This window comes from Thunnus maccoyii, chromosome 2 (assembly GCF_910596095.1).
Source record: "Thunnus maccoyii chromosome 2, fThuMac1.1, whole genome shotgun sequence".
Classification (NCBI taxonomy): domain Eukaryota; kingdom Metazoa; phylum Chordata; class Actinopteri; order Scombriformes; family Scombridae; genus Thunnus; species Thunnus maccoyii.
In genome coordinates, this window is record NC_056534.1 from 35,590,368 (window position 1) to 35,611,204 (window position 20,837).

General features: G+C 42.2%; 1 protein-coding gene and 1 long non-coding RNA gene across 7 annotated transcripts; both read right to left on the minus strand.

Annotated features, from left to right (window-relative positions):
* Positions 1-72: 72 nt before the first annotated feature.
* On the minus strand, positions 73-2,370 carry LOC121912763. Its single transcript, XR_006100144.1, has 3 exons — positions 2,009-2,370; positions 1,294-1,374; positions 73-519 (listed from the first exon to the last, which is right to left on the minus strand). It is a non-coding gene; the product is annotated as an uncharacterized LOC121912763 (long non-coding RNA).
* A 336-nt stretch (positions 2,371-2,706) lies between these two features.
* map2k7 (mitogen-activated protein kinase kinase 7) lies at positions 2,707-20,343 on the minus strand. 6 transcript variants are annotated; one of them, XR_006100463.1, is made up of 14 exons: positions 20,089-20,343; positions 18,097-18,144; positions 14,964-15,108; positions 14,164-14,230; positions 13,376-13,489; positions 12,183-12,302; positions 11,859-11,966; positions 11,589-11,768; positions 11,273-11,353; positions 10,864-11,006; positions 10,690-10,735; positions 10,434-10,569; positions 7,649-7,722; positions 4,837-7,424 (listed from the first exon to the last, which is right to left on the minus strand). XR_006100463.1 is itself a non-coding variant. In XM_042437036.1 (13 exons), the coding sequence occupies exons 1-13, from the start codon at positions 20,210-20,212 to the stop codon at positions 4,596-4,598; spliced, it is 1,371 nt and encodes a 456-aa protein (XP_042292970.1). In that variant the 5' UTR covers positions 20,213-20,343; the 3' UTR covers positions 2,707-4,595. The 6 variants fall into 6 exon arrangements, 4 of the variants coding, with proteins under 4 accessions (XP_042292970.1, XP_042293004.1, XP_042292990.1 ...); XM_042437036.1 differs by lacking the exons at positions 4,837-7,424; positions 7,649-7,722 and adding an exon at positions 2,707-4,654; XR_006100464.1 differs by having other exon boundaries at positions 4,837-9,330; positions 10,094-10,569.
* Between the last annotated feature and the right edge of the window lie 494 nt (positions 20,344-20,837).

The following is a 20,837-nucleotide window of genomic DNA, read 5'->3' on the forward strand; positions in this document are numbered from 1 at the left end:
CTCTTGTTTCATACAACTTTGTACAACATTGAGAAAAACAACAACAACAACAAAACAACAAGTGGGTGATCATGAATGACCTATAAATACTTTATTATCAAATTAAATTATTATCATCATTTCTGATGAAGTGTGGGTCAACTAATTCTCAATAAGTATTGAAAAAAATGATGGATTAGGACTCAGACCTTTGCAAGACAGTAACAGACACACAAATATGTAATTTGTCTCACAGTCGAGAAAACAATCACAAGATACTGTGACATATTTTTAAGGTGGATTCTGAAGTAGTGAGTCCAAATGAAAAGTAAGTGTTGTCTAATTCTACTTCATGTTGATGGTATTTGCTGTTTAAATATAACTTTAACTCAGAAATGGGGGAGCTCTCAGAGTTAAAACAAATGATCCTCATAGTACTGGGCCCTGGCAGTGACATCACTGGAATAGTCCCCCCCCAAACCACGTCCACGTTGTTGGGGTCCATTCTTTCTGTTCTCATGTTGTAGGCAGCCAGAGCTCCTAAAGCAGGAAGAAAATAATTTGAAGGGTGCAGAAAAATGTGGTGAGATGAGTTTATTTTGCCAATTTGTTGTATTATTTCAAGGAGGTTTGTGTTCCTCAGCAGGGATTGATAATTGATAGATAATTGACATTCACAGTTGACGTCCGTTCAGTACACATTATGACTTTAAAGGGCCCGTATCGGATTTTCTGTTGTGATTTTACTGTTAAACATGGTCGAAGTTCGGAAACTTGAGATGATCGTATGTATAAATGCTTCCTGCAAGTCAAAACTCAGGGCTTCTGCCTGCTTTGATGCTTCGTTTGCAACATTTTTTTTCTACCTTGCTGACGAGCTGACGTCAGATCGTCGAAACGAAGAACGAGAAAAAGAAGTAAAATCCGACCACTATAGTTTGTTTCATGGTCTGTTGACGTCGCCTCCTGAGCGGCTGGAGCATAGACATATATACATAGACGCTGTATTGACTGCTGGATCGTACGATCTTCTTACGTAAGGAAGATCATCTGCAGCCATCGCATGGGATGCGCGCACTCCTGAGGAAATGAAAGTTTCTATTCATTTAAACTTCATCATGTAAAATGTTCATGGCTTTGCCACATTATTCGCTATCAGAAAGTGTCTCAATTCAAATACATTTTCTTTAATTTACCAGGATAACCCAGTCAGTATCAACACTGCTTTCACGGAGTTTCTTAACATAATTAACTAGACTAAGAGTCTATAGAGGGGCTTTGAGCTAAATGCTAAAGGTGTTTGATGTCACTCACTTTTCCATCAGCACGTGCTGTCTTCTCTGATGCACCAGATGTGTAAATCTGACGAATGTCTCCATCGGAAGACTGTGAAACCTACACCAAACACCAAACATAGAGTATATACAACAAAACATATACAAGTCAGAAAAGTTCAAATGCAAAATGTAAGAAATTCATGTAAAAGTATTTAGATTTTGGAGGGCGCTTAAACCGCTGAACTGTGTATAAAACAGTTCAAACTAGCTCCACCTCGCTCAGCTACAACTGTAAAATGATGCTTACACACCAAATCCATCAGTATTAATGATTTAATAATGTCATATATGATGATATATCACTCTGCAGAGTAAGATACTTTAAGTACATTTTGCTGATAATGTTTTTCTACTTTTTAGGATATTGTTGAACTGCTACTTGAATGGTTCTGGTACAATAACGTCGCTGCCGCATTTATACATTTAAATGATGTTATTATGAGTGTGGATGGAGCAGCTAATGTTAGCATAGCTCTGACCGACAGAACTGTCAAAAGATAAATTCAGGCTTTTTACAAATTGACATCGTGATGTAGTTGTCTGACACATTTGAAATCCACAGGGAACCGTATTAACTTGTGGAAAAGGGGTTTAATATGCCCCCCCCTCCTTTAAGGATATTTACCGTCATGCAGCCACATACACATTGTGACGGACAAAGAGACATTTTCACAAAACAAAAGCATTCTCACCATCGACCACATCTTGATTCTCGGTCGCTCCAAAAGTTTCGGTGAATTTTGCCAAATGTCAGGTAGCTGAATCATGCAGGAAGGTCTGGCTGATTATTGGTCCAGTGAACGTGGTGCTGCTCGGTCCCACTGAGCAGTCAGTCAAGGTCCGCCCAACAACCCGCTGGATGTGTCGCTGGCCAATTCTACACTTCAGTATGTTAGACTTTAGGGAACCTCAGAGTGCACTTATTCCTTTTTGTTCACTAGTAGGGCACTCATACAGAAGATCCAGCTTACCCCATTACAACAGCATCATATGGCTCTGCATTACATCCTCTTCATTTAAAGGACATGATCACAGTTTCTTCCACTGAAAGAGCACCATGCAGACTGTCACATATAGTGGCACTCTACATGGTATTTCATCCTGATTTACCCTTAACTAGATAGTCATTACAGAACTTTTCTATGTTTTCTCCTTTGTGTGGGCACACTGAGAGGGCATTTCATGATACTTGTGATGTCACTGTGATTTGATGTCATCTGAGCTTGATGTCTCTGGTGGGTTTCATCATCATGAAGGAGCAAGACTTTAGTCTGATCACATTAGCTGCTAGTTGACTTTTTCTACAAGCAGTTAAATTGAGGTTCATTGGAAACACACAGTATGAAACTTTATGAAAGACCTCTGCTGGGACATGAAAATGAAAAAACGCCACTGTGACAAGTCAACTTTTTATGAGTTTTTATTTATTTATTTGATTTTTAAGTGTTTTATTATTTTTTTTCTCCAAAAAAATCCTGAGGTATTCACAATATAATGGCATTTATTCTGTTTGAAATGAGACTCGGGGGATGGGGGTGGGGGGAGGGAAATAAAATACAGCCAAAAACAAAAACAAAACAACAAAAATAAAAAGAACCAGGCAGTAAAGCTGTGTCGATCGATACAACTGTCAAGACAATATATCCATGGTGTCGTACATACAAGAAGACTTTGAACTGCAGCTGAAGTCAACCCTCCCCCCACCCTGCAAACTAGCAAAGTCATGCGATCTAGACTGAGAACAAACCTCGATGATGATATTTCAAAGCAGCGTGTCCCACCTCGCTAACAGGACACACTTACATAGTAGTTATCATCAGCTCAAATACCTAAAACTCAAAAAAAAAACAACAAAATCTAGTCTGCTTTGTAGCTGGCATTCAGTATTTACTGATTTAAAAACCATCCAAGTTTCAAACAATACAAGCTTTAACTGTGATTCTTAGCAAAGCACTAGAGTTCAAATACACCATGCTGTGGATACTCAGCTTGAAACCATGAGCAGTTTGTTTGTTGGGGCCTTCTGAGAGGGTAAACAGTAAACAAAATAATGGATGTCAGACGGTGCACTTTACTGTGCTGTAGGTTTCTGTTGTAACCTGTTGATCTGTCACTTTACAGACGGTACGTTAGTGTGATGGCTGAATACAATATTTCATAGTAAAACGCCAAATCTTTTGACTTCTCCTCTACCTTGAGTCCTGTTTGCCCTCCGCAAAAAAGCAATAAACATAAACAACAAACCAAAAAAACACAAACATAACCAATAAATAAATATCAGTGAAAAAAATACACTGTTGAATCATTTTCTTGCTCTGTGTCACAGATCTATGATTGATAAAATAACTGCTGTGACTTTAAGAAAATAAGGAAAAAAAAAATAAAAATGTTTGCACATTTTCACACCCAGTATTCTCCTCTCCGAACAACAATCCCAGTCTGCAACACGAAACAAAAAACTAAATAAAAACCCATCACAAGTGCAACATCAGTCATGACAGTCTCAGCATTAGAAAAAAAAAAAAAAAAAAAAAAAAAAAAGCTCTGGTATTTGACCAATCAGCTCGCTACTACAGCATCAAACAAACCAGAAAGAATAAAAAAATAATAATAATAATCATGAAATAAAATAGAATAAAAAATAAAATCCAAAAGCAGTGGGCAGGGATGAGAGGGGGGAAATAATAAAATAACAGCACACAATTTATGACCCAAACTGGGGTAACAAGTAATAAATCGATCATGATATCTGATCAAAGGAAAACAATATAATAATAATAATATTAATAATAATAATAATAATAATAATAATAATAAAATACTATTAGACTTTCAGCTCAGAGGTTATCTTTATGTGGCGGGTTAAATAAGGTGGACAGACACTACAGCGTGAGAAAAACAACCGCTCCACCTCGCCAGTAAAAGAAACCTGTTGAGAGAAGGACAACACTGTCCAGCTCTCAGCACTGTCTTCTTATTTCTTTGTTCAATTTGGTGTCATCTTTGCCCTGAATAATAATAACAACAACAACAACAAAAAAAATAATAATAAAAACAGTAATCATAGTAAGCATAATAATAAAAAACAAAACAACGGACAAAAATAAACGCTAGTAATAATAATAATAATCACCATCAATAAAGACTTTTGGTAGACGAATAAACATCTCACACGCACGCGCACGCACACGCACACACACACACACACACAGCTAAGTGAAAAGAAAGACACACGGCACATGAGGGGAAACAGGATGTTTTTCTAACAAACACTGTCTGCTAATAAAGATACAGCTCCTCCTCCTCCTCATCCTCTTCTTCAACGACAAGTGACGGGTCTGAAGTGAAAAAGTATATTGCAAAGTTGATGGAGAAAATTAAAAAAAAAAGAAAAAAAAGAAAAAGTGTGTCTTTTCCTACGTACACAACAATTCAACATTTTCGCAAAAACAAAAATACAGACTATATGTGTAAAAATCATAAATAAGGATAAAGTTTTGTGCATCCCGCCCCAAACAACTGTTGTCTTGGAAGAAAAAAAAAACAATAACAAAAAAAACAAAACAATGGCAGTTATAGCGGTGACAATAACATGCAATTGATATACTTTACAGCATTGATCTGTACCTCCCCCCAAAAACTACAAACCCCAGTCTAACCCCAGTCCCTCCCCGACCCCGATACAATCCTTAAATATTTGTCAGCTCATTCAAAACATATCTCTTGCTCTCTGTTTTCTCTGTGAACTAGCTGAAGGCGGTGATGTTAATCACACTTGGGGAGGAGGGGAATGGGAGGGGGGGGGGGAGTCGAAAAGAAAAAAAAATCTCACACTGTCGCTAACTCCAGTTTATCCGTAAATCTGTGTATGTACAGGAGGCTTTTTTTCCCTCGTTGAAGCAAGCCGACATGGTTTGAATGACTGCATAGTGAAAATGATATTTGGTTTACTTACAGATGGGGTTACGACACACACACACAAACACACGCGCGCACACACACGCACACACACACACACTCCCCCTTCGGTGCCAAGGCACAGCGCAGGTACACGCTATGAGCTAGCTTTACTGTTTTTAATACAGCGCTGGCCTCGCACCTGGCAAGCTAATATACACATAAAGCCACTATTGGCAGTAGCCAGCATCGCTGTGTAGGATGGGATAACTTTTATACATTTGGTGTGGGTGTGTGTGTGTACATGAGTGATGTTTTGCTTCCCGGCACACACACACACTGACAGTCGTTCTGAGCAGATGCACACCTTGCCTGACCTGGTTTCACAGAGGTGCAGCGTCACCCAATCAGGTGTTTGGATGGAAACGCACACAGACAGCACGGTTGAGCGAGTGTGTGCGTGTGTTTTTTTTTTTTGTAAAATACAGCTTAACAACGGAGGATCTCGACAGCGGGAGACTGGGTCTAGCTTTGTGTTTTTGGAGACACAAACAGTGAACGTTGCACCGTCTCCTTGAGTCACGGTTTTTGAAACTGCACCGACGAGTAACGCTGCGCTGCAAGTTCAGTGCAGCTGATGGTTGCTAAGCACCAGATTCAGGTGTATATAAATCTGTCTTGACCCTGAATCCTGTTATTTGGAGAGTTTACAAGAGACAAGACAACCGACAGCAGAGCGATTTTGCTAATGTTGAAGGTAAACCGTGGCTTTGAACCAGTTCCGGGTCGGGAACCTGGACTCCAGATTAAAACCTGACAAAGGCCGAGCTAACGGCGATGTGCCGGCGCGCCATCACGTCTGCTCACAGGCCTGTAACAGCAAGAGACGGGAGTGGATGATCCGGCTCTCTTTCTGACTTCACTCAGGTTTTCTAGCGTCACAAGGATGTCTCATTTTTTATCTTGTGGTAGATCACCATGGTAACCTGTGCTGCACTCCAATCAAAAACTGCCAACTGACCGCCTACTGACCAATCAGGTCACTGGAAAAATGGAGTCATCAACCAGAAAGGTTGTTCACAATTAAATAAGTAATAAAGAGAAACAAAGCAACATTCTTAACATGTCAGTAGAAATACTTTGATTTCCATGATAATTATGTCAGATTGTTTTTTTGAGACAACCACGTGTCCACTGAGTTTAGAAGTTACATACAAATAAACTGCACTGTTTAGATAAATAAAAAAAATATATAACTAGACACATTATTGAGACCCCCCCTAAAATTGAGTTTTGAGTGTTTGAGGGGGTCCCAGCTGTCAGTTAGAGACCCCTGTATTTGGCACACTGCTTTTACGCTCTAGATCCGTCACTTTATCTGATCAACATGTTGAATATGCCAGCGGTATTTAACGGTGAACTACACCGTTCAGTTCACACGTCACAAGGAATTCAGGTGCTTTCCAAAGTTTGATAAAATAGCTTCTGAGGATGCAGAGTTTCTGGAGCTCCACCCACGCTCTGGAACTTAAAGTCAGGGGATTTCTACCTCTGCTGCTTCAATTTTTACTGTTAAAATCTCTTGTGACTTAAATTTATGACAATTTCCACATTTATTTTTAACCTTAGCCTTACAGATCAAAACCCCAAATGAGGGAATATCTTTTGGAAGAATGGTGTTCATCCCTCCGACAGTAGGTCTGTAGGTGGATCAACTGACTCTGAGTTAACTGAGCTAGTTTCTACTCAGCTTTGTGATCGGGTCGGTGGGTCAGTGAAGCCCAAAGAGAGCCAGAATAAGTTGAACTTGCTTCCTGATACAGGCCGCTTTGTTGAGTTTGATTCACTGAGTAGAAGAACGAACCAGCTGGTTTTATTGCTCGGCCCTTGTCGTGTGTTAATGCACCAGTCTCCCCCTGTACAATATATATGACACACACACACACACACACACACACACACACACACACACACACACACACACACACACACACACACACACACACACACAGGCACTGCTGCACTACAGCGCCGCCCCTACGCCTTCTCCCGCTAGCTATAAAAGAGATTTCATACATATCATAGCTGAGAGTAATCAATTATAATGTCAATAACAATAGTCATAACAATAACAACAACGCTCTTTCGTATTTCGTCGAGTTGTGGACACCTTTGGTGTGAACTGTCAAGGTTGTCAAGCTTGTAGGCGACCTGTGGACAGATGGAGGGATGGATGGACAGAGGAAAGGATGGAAGTGACAAAAAAGCATCTGGACAGACAGACATCCCCTCCCCCTCCCCCACCCCCCCCAAATCAAATCTACACTGTACATTTGTAGTGTGACGATGGGATATAAACGATTAACTGCTTCCTTTACACATAGAGCTACATTTGAGGTGAGCTGTGTGTTTATATTTCGTGTGTGAGTTAGTACTTTCTGTGAAGCCGACCTCCCTTCATCCGTCCTGCCATCGCTCACTTGCTTTCACCTTCTTCAGACTTGCTCTTCTGTATTTGGTAACATGTGTAGACATTGCATTATTTCACTTATTTGGCTTAAAAGAAAAAAAAAAAAAAAAAAAGAATAAAGTATTTGTCCTTTGGGGAAAAGAAGTGACAGCAGCGTCTAAAGCAATAAAAAAAGTAGCAGCAGTAGCAATGTAAATAAATAACATGATTTGAACAGAACAGTAAACATCATAAACACGCTAACTCGCTCGCTAAAATCAGAATTGGTAGGTTGGTGTAACACCATGAAAGCTTTTTACAATAACTAGCTAGCCTCAGAGCCGATGTTTTCTGCTCTCCTCTCTCACAAACTTTACTTCCTGTCGTCTGTATCAATCACATGACTTTCCTTTTAACTTCCCATCTCACTTTCTTAGCAATCCCTTCTTTCTTACCTCACGCTGTCCTCATCCTCTCTTTTTCCTGTCGTTTCGTTTCATCTTTTCTGCCATCTTGACAACATTCCTGGATCTCTCTCTCTATCTCTCTCTCTCTCTCTCTCTCTCGGACACTTAACGGTTTCCTCTCTCTATCGCTGCCGCTCCTCAGTTCTCTGTGTCTAGCAGTGATTTGGTTCGGTGCGTGACGGGGGGAGGGGGGGGAGAGGGGGGAGGTTCGAGTCTGCACGTCTAGCAGGCTTTGGCTGTGACTGCTCTGCGCTCATTAAAGTACATCTACACATAACAGTTTCACAACACCCCGACTAGTTCAGATGCTTTACAGAGCCTGACACACTCAATTTCATTTTAGCAATCTTCTAGGTCAGAGGTCTCAATGTCAAACTGCCCGGGGGACTGTTAACCACGATGTTTTTCCTCCTGGTGGGACCGCATAAAAACATAGTTTGCTTTGAAATGCTTTCCTTTGAAACGTCTGAAATGTAGTAGACTGAATGATTCATTCATTGTTTAGGAGATGAATCAATAATGAAAACATTAAAACTGTTAGTTGCAACACTTTAAAATAGTCCTGAAAGAGTGAGAAAAGAGATTTATGGATAGAATAAAACAAAAAAGCCTTTGATGGTTTATGGCCCCATAAGACAAATCAATTCTAAACATGTGGGCGGCTTTGTGATCTAGTGGCCCCGCAGGCTGGTAGTTTGAGACCCTAAAAACATCACAGCCTGCTTTATCAAGACTGTGCGTCCTCTCAATGTTCGACATTTTCCAGGAGCAGGTCAGAGTCTCTCGGCCTCCAACGACAGCGACAACAACAACAACAACAACAACCTACATGCAGCCTTTGGTCTGGTAACACTGTGGAGCTCTACGTCACACTAAACAGCAGAGGCAGACAGAGAGGTGGACAAAGAGGGAGAGGTAGACAAACGGAGAGTGAAGTAAAGAAATGCTCCACAGGTAATAAGATCTACACCGTTTATATATTCTTTGTACAAGATAAGCTCCTGTTCTTTTGCCTTCTGAACGAAAAAAAGCTCTCTGCTCCCATTTTCACCTCCAGCGTTTCTCTTGTTTCCACCAGTAACAGTTATTCAGTCTTCCGAATGGTCATAGAAACTATAACCCCTCTTCTTCTACTTCCTCTTTTCTCTTCTTAGTATACTTCCATCTCTTATAAACGCTCTTTTAGGTCAGCAAATTCTTTCTGAATAAAAAAACAAAACAAAACAAACAAATCCATAAATGACCAATTTTCTACAAAGCTAAGATGCAACGCTAATTTTTTTGTAATTCTTTTTCATTGTCATTTTCCAAATATGCAGCTGCTAAATAAAACGATGGGTATTCTAAAAACATATTTCATATTAAATGTTAATGAGAATTACGATCCTTACATGTTAAAAATGAAGCACAGGCCAATAGACACATTCATTACAGTTTGTGTGTTAGAGCTTTAGTGTGAAGGTGAATAAATGACTAGGAAATATCATTTCACTTTTAAAAACAACCAGTGACTGTGTCTTGATATGTATCCATACACACGCACATACTCTCTCTCACACACACACACACACACACACAGACACACACACACACACAGCCTGAGAATGTGTGATAGTAGAAACACCTGAAGAATCATAATTGCACCGGAAATTGTTGTGTCCTCCATAATGTTTATGTACAAAAGAGATTCATGTTTGCTAATGTAGCAGATGCTTTGTTCCAGTGTGTAGTGACTACTCTGTTGACTAATCCAACTGCTTGGATCAATGCTGGAGACAGACATGTAGGTAAATGACTAATGAAAAGTGGAGGAAATGTAGAAACACATTCAAGACACACACACACACACACTTACACAGAGTTTGTATGTAGGTGTGTGTGTGTGGCTGTCACACACACTGTGATGTGCCGTGATGTGATAGATGTGATAGACGAGACGTAATGAAGCTAACTACAGTGTGCACCTTTTTCTCTGTTCCCTCCTTCCCATGTCTGCCCGTCCAGATTCAACACACTGATAAACAGAACCACCTGTGTCATCCATCCATCCATCCATCAGTCCATCTCTCCGACAATCATCCATCCGTCCATCCATCGAGTCTCCGTCTCGCCCTCCTCTGAGGGCTCTTCAGGTTCTCCAGTGGACAGATGGCCAGGCGGGCTGGGTCTAAGGCTAGGCTTAGCTGCTAACGCTGGGCTAGACTAGGGCAGACTAAGTCTGGGCTTGGCGAAGCTAAAGCTAGGCTAGACTAGCGTAGGGCTAAGCTAACGCCGGGCTGGGCTGGGCTAGGCTAGGCTACCTACTGAAGAGCGAGTGGAGCTGGTGCTGATGGCTGTAACACTGGCTGCTGCGAGGCGACTCGGTGCGATCCATCACTGTCTGGAACCAACCGGCCACGTCCACCTCCAGCACCTCGTAACGCCGGATGAAACTATGCTCCTGGACGGGGTAAAGAGACAAAAAAACACACAGAGAGAGAATTTAGTTACACTTGAAAATTTGATAAATCTGATTAAACTAAAAGAATTTTTTTACAGCTCATTAAGACCAGTGACTTACCAGCAGCTGGTGGTATTTTGGCCTTTTTCTGTGATCCTTTGTGAGGCTGTGAAAAGACACAAACATCAAGTGAGGCTGCAATAAGTGAATTTTACATTTATAGTGGTTTTTTTTTTTTTTTAAACTATGAGATTTTGACGTTGTAAGTATACACCGTATGCGAGTGCTGCTCACCAGTCTTTGACGAAGGACTGGAAGTCGAGGGAGAAGCCCATGCTGAGAGGCAGCAGAGGAGGATCTTCCTGCAGCACTTTGGTCAGAACCTCAAAGTCTGTCTTGCAGTTCTTGTAGGGAAACTGTCCTGTGGCCAGCTCCACCTAGAGGACACAAGGACCCATCACATTCACATTCATAACATCCACTATCATCCATAACAAAGTCTCTTAAAGCCACGGCACCTTGTCATTAAGATATTTTGTCACAACGATTTTGATATTTGTTGCAGATTTCTTCCATTTTTACACATTTGAAAATGTTACATATAAATTTAGTTCATGTAAAATTTGCCTTGTTTTTAATAAAAAGGCACAACAACAACAAAAAAAAGGTTTTCTATATGGTGATAAAATGACAGCAGTTTTACCAGAGAGATGCCGAGGCTCCACACGTCTGCTCGGATATCATAGTCAGGTTTGGTTGGATCTGGAGGGTCTATTCTTTCAGGCTGCAAGGATATAAAAACATACAACACTCTGTTTAGGAAGTCAGTGTGTGTATTGTGTAAAATGGGCTTTATGATAGCATCTGTTTGTATCCATTTATGTGTTGGATTGTTTGAATATAAATATATATTTGTAAGGCTTCAAAGACAAATATGCAAGTCTGACAGGTTGTGATAACTCTGTGTGTGAGCTGCTCATACGTGTACAGTGTGTGTGTGTGTGTGTGTTTTCACTCACCGCCATGTAGGCAGCGCAGCCGGCGCTGCGGGTCTTTGCCTTGGAGTCGACAAGGCGTCCGCTGATGCCAAAGTCGCACAGTTTGATCTGACCTTTAGCATCCAGAAGGATGTTGGAGGGTTTGACATCTCGGTGGATGACACCGTGTTTCTCTTTCAGGTACAGCAACGCCTTCACTATCTGCAGCAGAAACACACACACAGTACAACAATAAGTACAAACTAATCATGTGAGAAGTGTTTCGCATATATGTGTGTTTCTTCCACTTACTGCCACTGTCATCTTTCCTAGGATTCGCTCAGGGATGGGGCCTTGGATTCTCTTCTTCAGCTTTTCAGCACACGTTCCCATCAGCTCCATGGCAATGAATACATCCGTCTGTACAGGTATACACACACACACACACACACACACATATATCTTTTATCAGTTCATTACAATAAGTACCGCAAGGGAGTAATCTGAAATAGGAGTGTAAAAGCAGTCACACTGGGTACAAAAATAAAGCTGAAGCTGCAGTTTGTTTGGGTTGTTGTGGTGGTGGATTACAACTTTGCTGTTAAGAACGCAGTGATGTTTTTCGGGGACACCCACATTGGTAACTATGGCGCCGTAGCACTGGATGATGTAAGGGCAGTCGTGACTCTTCAGCACCACATCCAGGTCCATCAGGATCCTCTTGTTCTCATCTTTGTTACCTGTACGACGCATTTGCTGGTGACACACACACACACACACACACACACACACACACACACACACACACACACAAAAGACATGTTAGAGTCCTGCCAGAGTTTGAATGTATGAAACACATACCATGCTGGGTGTGCATGTTAAGAAACAAGCCATTAGGAAATCACAAAACAAAGACTCCTCCGGTGAGCTGAGTGACTGCCTAATTGTTAAACAGCTCGGACGGTTACAATTAAGTCATCTCTTAAATAGGAGGTTGTTTTGTGGGGTTATTACTGCCACTGTGTTGGTAAACACAGCACAACAGGAAACGAAAGAGCAATACCAAGCTCAGCTGAGCATCAAGCTCCTGCTGTATTTCCATCGTGCTGACTGATGTTTGAGTTTACTTCATGTATGTGTCTGTGTGTTTGTGGAGCTCATGATGTCTAGTAACCGCATCAGCTGAAGCTAACGGGGATCCTACAAAAAAAACGTTTCTGTAAGTTTGTAACAGCCTCTACCTCCCGATGTTTCCTGTTTGACTCGTCAACCTGCCGACCAACCACACTAACGATCTCTCTCAGAATCAAACCAAGACATATGAGGTAGAAGTACACTAATAAATAAGGTGTAAAACACTATTATATGTGTGTGTTTGTGCTTGTGTCTAAGACGCATCTAGATGAGGCCGGTTGTGTGAGCAGTGAACAGGTCGGCAGGGTCGTGTGGAGGTGTGGGTGTGTTTATTTGTGCTTTTATTTCTCTGATGCTCCGTGCTCTCAGCTCGCTCACACTCTCTTCCTCTTTTTCCTCTCGTCTTTTTAAAAATGAGTCGGGAAGCTGACAACAAAGTCGACAAGTAAACAAGGTTCTTCCTCTTATGGGCGTCTTCGGTCTGATTGGCCGCCGCGGCGTGATGTCAGGTTGCATTTCAGCAAAAGTTGATTCTGGATCAACTTCTTGCTGGATGGCTGTTGTGGTTTTTTGCTGAACCCCATGCTGTCACCACTCCCGCAGCCTAAACGCATTACCCCCCATTCAAATGAATAAGAGGACTGCTGTTTTTTTTGTTTTTTTGGGGGGAAGGGGGGGGGTGAATGCAGTCTTACTTTGACAGCGATGACGTGGCCCGTCTTCTTGAATCGCACTTTGAAGACCTGTCCACAGGTGCCGCTGCCGATCTCACCCTCACTGATCAGGTCTGTCACCTCTGCTGGATACCTCTGAACAGACGAGGAGGCACCGACACAGAAAAAAAACAAGATATTAGATCGAGCTCAAGATATTTTTACAGGTGAAATTATGAACTGAATGTTGTTTCCATGCAAAGTCTTCAAGCTGAAATTGAGCAGAGAGGACGATGCTGACTTGTAAACCCCTCTGGGCCATTTACTAACAAATGTTTTGATCTGTAATTAAGCTCTTCCCCCCAGTGGCCTTTCTGACAATACCAGCACACATTGGGAAGATGCATCATATCTCTGCTTCGTTAAAATTAAATCAGTGATAACTGAGATGCTGTGAGTAACATCTCATTGAGTGAGTGATGCGGCAGCCCCTCTGGGCTAATGACAGGAAGTAAAAACAATCTGGAGAGCAGTGAGTCACATCTTTAAACCCTGACTGACACTGACTGCGATATTGGTCCTGAAGGCCGGAAGAGGGAGAAAACTAACAAACTAAATAAGGTTTACCCTTTAAAACAAAAGCAACAATATTATTCTATTTATTGTCAAAGGGAGAAAAATGCCAGGGATGCTTGTTGTTGTCCAGATAGAGATGATGTGCTCTGCTGCTTTCATAACAAGGTTTAACAAAACTTCTTTGTGCTCACTATAACAGCCTAACTGCTTTTTTTCATTGGGACTGATGTGTTAAAGGATGAAGAAAACCTCACCTGACCGTCGATCTTCAGATAACCCGTCTGTTTCATGATCTCCTGCAGTTTCTGGTCAATCTCTGCACTGCAGGGACAAACACACACACAACGACACACGACGTCAGGGAGCGCAGATGCTATATTAAGCGTGTTTCAGTGTGAAACGGCCATAGGCAGATGAGTTAGAGACTTCTGACTCAGAAAAGGACGCTGTGTGTGTGTGTGTGTGTGTGTTTCTGTACATCTCTTCAACCCACACTATCTGCACGTGGATCCATTAAGTGTGACACAACTTGTTCCGCTTTAAATGAACCCTTCACGCTGCTCACCCCCCTCCGGTGTTTGCATGTCGCTGTGCTGTGTGCGTGCACGTGTTCATGTGACCATCTTGAGCATATACTGTACAGTATATATTTAACATCACTGAGACACATGTTTACATCCTTATTACTTCTCTGTAATTAAAAATACAACGACTGCACTTGCTCATCCTGTTTGGGAATCAGTGCTTATGTTCTTATTATTCATTTTTAAATGACAGTCGTTCTGGTCAAAAAATTATGATTGCGTCAGTGTCATTAAAATGCTTACTAATAAGTGAGCATTTCCAATACCACTTATCATTTAGCTGCCTTTCCGAGAACGCGTATAATTTAAAATTTAAATGTGCTGAATATTTATTATTTTAATGAATGAATCAAACATTTGTTGCTGATTTACAGTGACAAAGAGGAATCATCACATGCACACGATAAGACCCTTCTTACATTACTATAAATACAGTTCCTCATTATGTATTGCTCAGATGAATGTCATACTTCTCTAGGCTCTTCTGTAGGCCGTACGGAGGTGTGGGCAGGGTGAGCATGTGTCTCGGGCGGCTGGGGTAGGGGTGGTGCTGAGGCGAGCTCTCTGAAGACGATGACCGGCTGCCTCCATCGTTGGCCAGGGGCAGCTGAAGCGCTGGAGGGGGGGGGGGGGTGGGGAGACATGACACATTAGAGACCGGAGGGAGATTAGTGTGTTTTACACCAGAGGCCAGCATGCCAGAAGGTGTAAGACGGCTATGTTTGTTCATGCATTCACTGACTCCGTTATTTTAGTGATGTAAAGCTGTTGTGCGCCAATAGTGAACACAGTGTCTAAACCAAAGTGTCTGATGAGAAAAGAATGTGATCTGTTATATCCTGTGTGGAACCGACTGAACGTTATTTCCCGTGAGACACCAAGAGAAACCGGCCTTGGCGAGATCAAAGAGTTCTTTCACTACAGCACTGCTATCTAGACTTGAACTTGTTGCATATGAACTTATTGCCCCCCCCACAAAGTTACAGTTTTGTTTTTGTTTCGCTGATGTCCCGACCCAATGTTAAAACAAACAGGACGGTTATCTCAGAGCCAAAGCACACCATTCTCAGGCAGAGAGAGACAGCGCAGGGTTAGCCAACAGCTCAGGAGGTACAGTTTAGAGATGTGGATGCCCACATGTTGTTTTCAAAAGGAGACCTATGATTTATTACAACTTGGGCTTTATTTTAATAGCTCCAGCCATTGGTTTTAATAGTTATGATAACATTTTGCTCACTGGAGTGACTGCTCAGATCTCAGAAGGTGGTAACATTACTAAAAAAAAAACAAGCAGTCAGTCAGGTTGTATAGAAACAAATAGTTTTGCCAGATTTTATTTGGGAGGTGAAACCAAAAGTGAGTGTGTCCGTGATGTTAATAGTCTCTGACTGCACAGGAAACTGTGAGAACACACAACTACAGCAAGTACAGCAGGTCAAAGTTGAACCATGAAGTCCATCTCTAAAAGGTAATAATTTCACTGTTCACCTTTGTTTTCTCTTTCTTTTTTAATTTTTGCTTACCTGGGTATTTATTTTACGACCTCTATGATCATTTAATCACATATTCCCAGATCTCAGCAAATATTTTGGCGAGTATGTGCCGTTATCATGACCGATAGAACCGACGGCTGGAACGAAGACCATGAAGTGATAAAGCATAGTTTGCTATTAAACCCGTTATTATCCACACAAAGCCACACAGTCTTATTGATACTCATGAATGACAGCTGTAGGTCCAAACGGAAGATAAAACTTCTGGTCCTGCATCGACATAGATCTCAATCATGTATTCGAGTACGTGTTAAAACTCTGCTGGCCTCGTGATATCGGACGTACGTGGCAGCGCTGACTAACTTTCAGAGATGTTTAAGAATTTGAGGAGAATAATCTAAAGCAGTATTAACACAGATCTGTCATGCAGCCAAATGCTCAGACACAAAGTCAGCAGTTACGGTATGATGAACGCCCTGATTACTAAGAGTTTCAATCCAGACTTATCATTTTCACATCAGCTACTTTTTAAATGTTTCTAACTGGATTGAAAAACATTTCAAGGACCATGCAGCTGTTATTATTATTATTATAATTATTATTATTTTTGTAGATGTGGGCTGGCAACTCCTCTGAGAGAGCCAGCGGCTGTTTGTATCCATGAGTCACCTGTGGATGGATGGATCAGCCTGTAAGGGGAGAATCAGTTAGTAAAAGGGGTGGAGGGATTAGTGTGGAGAGAAAGGAAGACTCAGGCAGCCCTTGGCACGGATCGCATCTCCATAGTTCGGCTGGCTCCAGATGGACGGATGGGAGGATAGACGGGCAGACCGAGCGAGGAGAAGGGGAGACACACACACACGCACACACACACACAAACGCGCATAGTTGCAGGCACTGCTGCACTGCCCTCCTGCTCACACAGTGCCGCTGCAAAAGGAAGGAGGTGGGGGAGATGCCAGAAGATGAATAACAGACAACATCAAACAGTCCGACGTGAGAGTCAGAGAGGAGAGATTCGGCCAAAACTGCATAGCACAGACTAAGCTGGAAGTCAGACAGTCAAGTCAGTCAGACTCGGACAGGAAGGCGAGTCTTCAGTTGCCGCACAAAGAAAACAGAGAGAGAAAGAGAAGCCAAGAGTGTTCACAGCACTCCTGCAGACGGACCAGTGGGGGATGCTGGATTAGAGACCGTGTCAAACAAAACACAACCCAAAACATCGTGCCGTGCAGAAAAAGCCACATGCACTGTGATTCTCTGCCTCCAGCAAAACAAAGGTTAATCATCTGACACATCCACACACACACACACACACACACACACACACACACACACGCACACACTATCAATATCAACACACACCAACACTGCCCTGCCACTGGCACAGACACACACAGACAGACAGACAGACAGAGAGGAGAAGGGATGGAAAGATGGAGGGAGGATGTGACTTGAAGGGGAGGAGGTGCAAATAACTGCATTGCCAAAATATCAGCGCTGGTCAAGGATTGGTTTCACAAACATGGATTCAACTTTTATCCATCAGTGGAAGCTCTTAAAAATTCAGTGGTAACACGATCAGATACAGGGTGAAGAGTTAAGTTTGTGAGTGTGAGAAAAAGTACGTGTGTACGAGGAGGAGCATGCTTAAAGTTATCCACAATGTCTGTGAAACCCAAAAACTTTACTTTAAACAGCTGGTGCCAACATAATTTACTGCGTTTAGTTGGTCTGTTACCCCTGTACTGGTTAGACAGAATAAACTGAATTTTACAGCCATAGTTTGTCTTCTGTAGACTCTTAATTACACTGAAGAAGAAACGTGCATAAGAGTGTTAAAAAAGACAAATGTGAGTAGTTACGACAAGAAGTGCAGTAGTGATGTTAAGCGCCAATTAGGCTTTACTGGCAGGGGCGAAACTAAACTAAACTATGTTTTTAAAAGCCAAGAACACGCTCTGATAGGTTTAAGTGTGGTCTAAAAAAAAAAAAAACACAGAAAGAGAGGATGAGTGAGTGAGGAGGGGATGGGGAGGTGACATGGGGGGGGGTAGAGGGGTCGGGGAGACAGGTGCAGTGGCAGAGAGAGCGATGGATTGAATGATACCTGCACGCTGGGAAGGGGCTGGAGCAGGACTGAGCTGGATCACGATGACTAGACAGAGGAAAGAAAATATACACACACACGCACATTACTGCACTGTACTACTGAGACGATCACACGTGCGCACACACACACACGTCTCTCTCACACACACACAGTCCATCATACAACAAATAGCAAAAAAAAAACCACAGACCTTCTATCATTGTTCTCTCTCTGACACACATCTGCCATCGATTCATACATAAACACAAATGTGAGCGGTGTATATTAAAGGGTAACACTGGTGTTATTCCATAGTTTTTCTTACTGAAAAATATAGAATATCACCAGCCTTATCCTTTAAGTCACTCACTCACTTAACAGCTAATGTAACTTCAGGAATCACACATTTTTAAAGAAGAACAGAGAAAAAAAAGCAGGTTTGTGGTGAATGTTACTGAAATCTCATATGAATGCGGGCGTGATCTGTAAGGAAGAATGATCTTTGTTGATGGATTTCATATATAGTTGGCAAGCACTTGATAAAATCTACTAAGATAAGACATTTAAAAGGACAGGTTCACAGTTTTTCCAAGTCTGTCTGAAAACAACAGTCAGGCGCCCGTATGAACACTGACAGAGGTTTTCTTCGCTGTAATCATTCCTCCTGTTCATACTGACTGTTAAAAGATCCCCTTCAAATGTGCTTTCAATATAAGTGATGGGGGCCAAAATCCTCAGTATGTTGACAGTCATTTGGTGCAAAAATGCATTTAAAAGTTCATCTGAAGCATAGATGAGGCTCCAGCAGTCTGAGTTATTCATTTCAAGTGGATATCTGCCACATTTACAGTCTTTTTAGCATCAAATTCCCTCTTTGTGTTTCCTCAGACAGTGTTTCCCTGTTGAGCTGCGGTGGAAGTACAGTAACAAAAAGAGGGAGTTTGGCACTAAAAAGACTGTGACGATGAAAGATATCTACTTGATTTGACTCATTTGAGCAGCTGCATATAAACTTCAGATAAACTTTTGAATACATTGTTGCACAGATGGAGGCTTGTGGATTTTGGCCCCATCACTTACATTGTGGGTGCATTATGAAGGGATCTTCTAATGGTCAGTATGAACAGGAGGAATAATTATAGCAATAAAAACCTATTTCAATGTTTATTTGGGCTCCTGACTGTTGTTTTAAGACATACTTAAAAATTGTGAACCCGTCCTTTAAGAGCTTTCTTCTTGTCTCAGTGCTGCATGTCAGTCAGCATGTTGCAGACTTGGGCCCAACATTACTGCTTCACCACCTCCTTTAACACCGACTTCATATTCACTGGAAAACTATGAAAGACTTCAACTCAATGAGTCTGCAGCAAACTGACATTTTGTGGGTAAAGTCGTTGTTGTGTTTACATCTCAACACTTCAACGGACGTTGGTTAACGTATGTGAAACGTTAGCTCGATCTGCTAGCTTCGCAGAAATTAGCGTCTGTCTCGTCAAAAAGGGTCAAAACTGGCAGTGAAAACTGACTTTGCCGCAAGAGTCACAGCCACACACACACTGCTTGGTGTCTGTGAGGAATCATAGATACTCTGGGGATACATGGCACTGACATAATATATCACTAACAGACTGGAAACTACATGAAATGTTCAGATTGACGCCGGGCCTGCCACCGACTATCACTCAGACTGCTAGCGCGTTAGCCTAGCATGTTTGACAGGACAGAACCAAAACAGATTTCGGGACGTGACTGCCAGCCAGATATTTCATGACAGCGCTTCAGTTTGTTCAATTTTAGCTTTAGTCGCTATAGAAACTGTCCCGCTTGTTCAGTAAATGGTTTGACAGTAAAACCAACCGACCAAGCTGAGTCGGTGTTTGTTTATGTAGCTAGCCTGTTAGCAGTATAACACCCCCGACTCCTCCGCTCCCTCCCTCCGCCTCTTCGAGCTTTTCCCCCCGGCTATTCTGGCCGTTACCGACTCCCCGGTCCTCCCCGGTGGACACTCACTTGGCCTCGGACGTGATCTCTGTGGACTCATGTCGATGTTGAGGTCGATTCTCCGGCGAGCTTCTTCATTTTCCTGCTTTAGTTTCTCCTCGATTCGCGACAGCCTCTGCTCCAGCGACGACATCTTGAAAAATTGAGCACCATGTAGTTCCCAGCAGAGCTCTCGACTCCCCTCTCTGGCAGGCAGCAGCACACACACAGAAACACACACTCACTCACACTCACACACTGAAACACACACTCACACTCACACACTGAAACACACACTCACACACACACGTTGTCCTAGGTCACTTTTGGGGACATTGCATAGACTTGCATTGATTTCCTGGAGACTTACCCTAACCCTAACATAACGCCCCCCTCCCACACACACACACACCCCCCGGACTTGGTTTTTATCGCCATAGGGAGGCGAATCCCCAAAACATGACTGTGTAAACACATTTACGTCCCCACAACGTGAGGAATACCTAGACCACACACACACACACACACACACACACACACACACACAGAGAAAGACACGCACGCACGCACACATGCAAATCCTTGACCTTGGAAACAGCAGTTTTGTTTTTTGTTTTTTAAAAAAAAGCAATCTCAACTCAAGGTCCACTTACTTGCTTGTTCTGGACCTTTCTACAGTATTACATGGTCTTCATCTAAAAGATGAGTTTACTCGGTTACCAAGGAGTTGTAGATGTTCAGACTTCCCATAATTGTGAGCAGCTGCAGGATTTCTCATC

Excerpts from the sequence above, each read along its gene's own strand:
- map2k7 (XM_042437036.1), bottom strand. The coding sequence starts at position 20,212 with ATGTCGTCGCTGGAGCAGAGGCTGTCGCGAATCGAGGAGAAACTAAAG. Across the intron at positions 15,109-18,096 it reads AGCCCCTTCCCAGCGTGCAG|CGCTTCAGCTGCCCCTGGCC; the intron begins GTATCATTCAAT and ends CCCCCCCTCCAG. Across the intron at positions 12,303-13,375 it reads GCCACGTCATCGCTGTCAAA|CAAATGCGTCGTACAGGTAA; the intron begins GTAAGACTGCAT and ends GTGTGTCACCAG.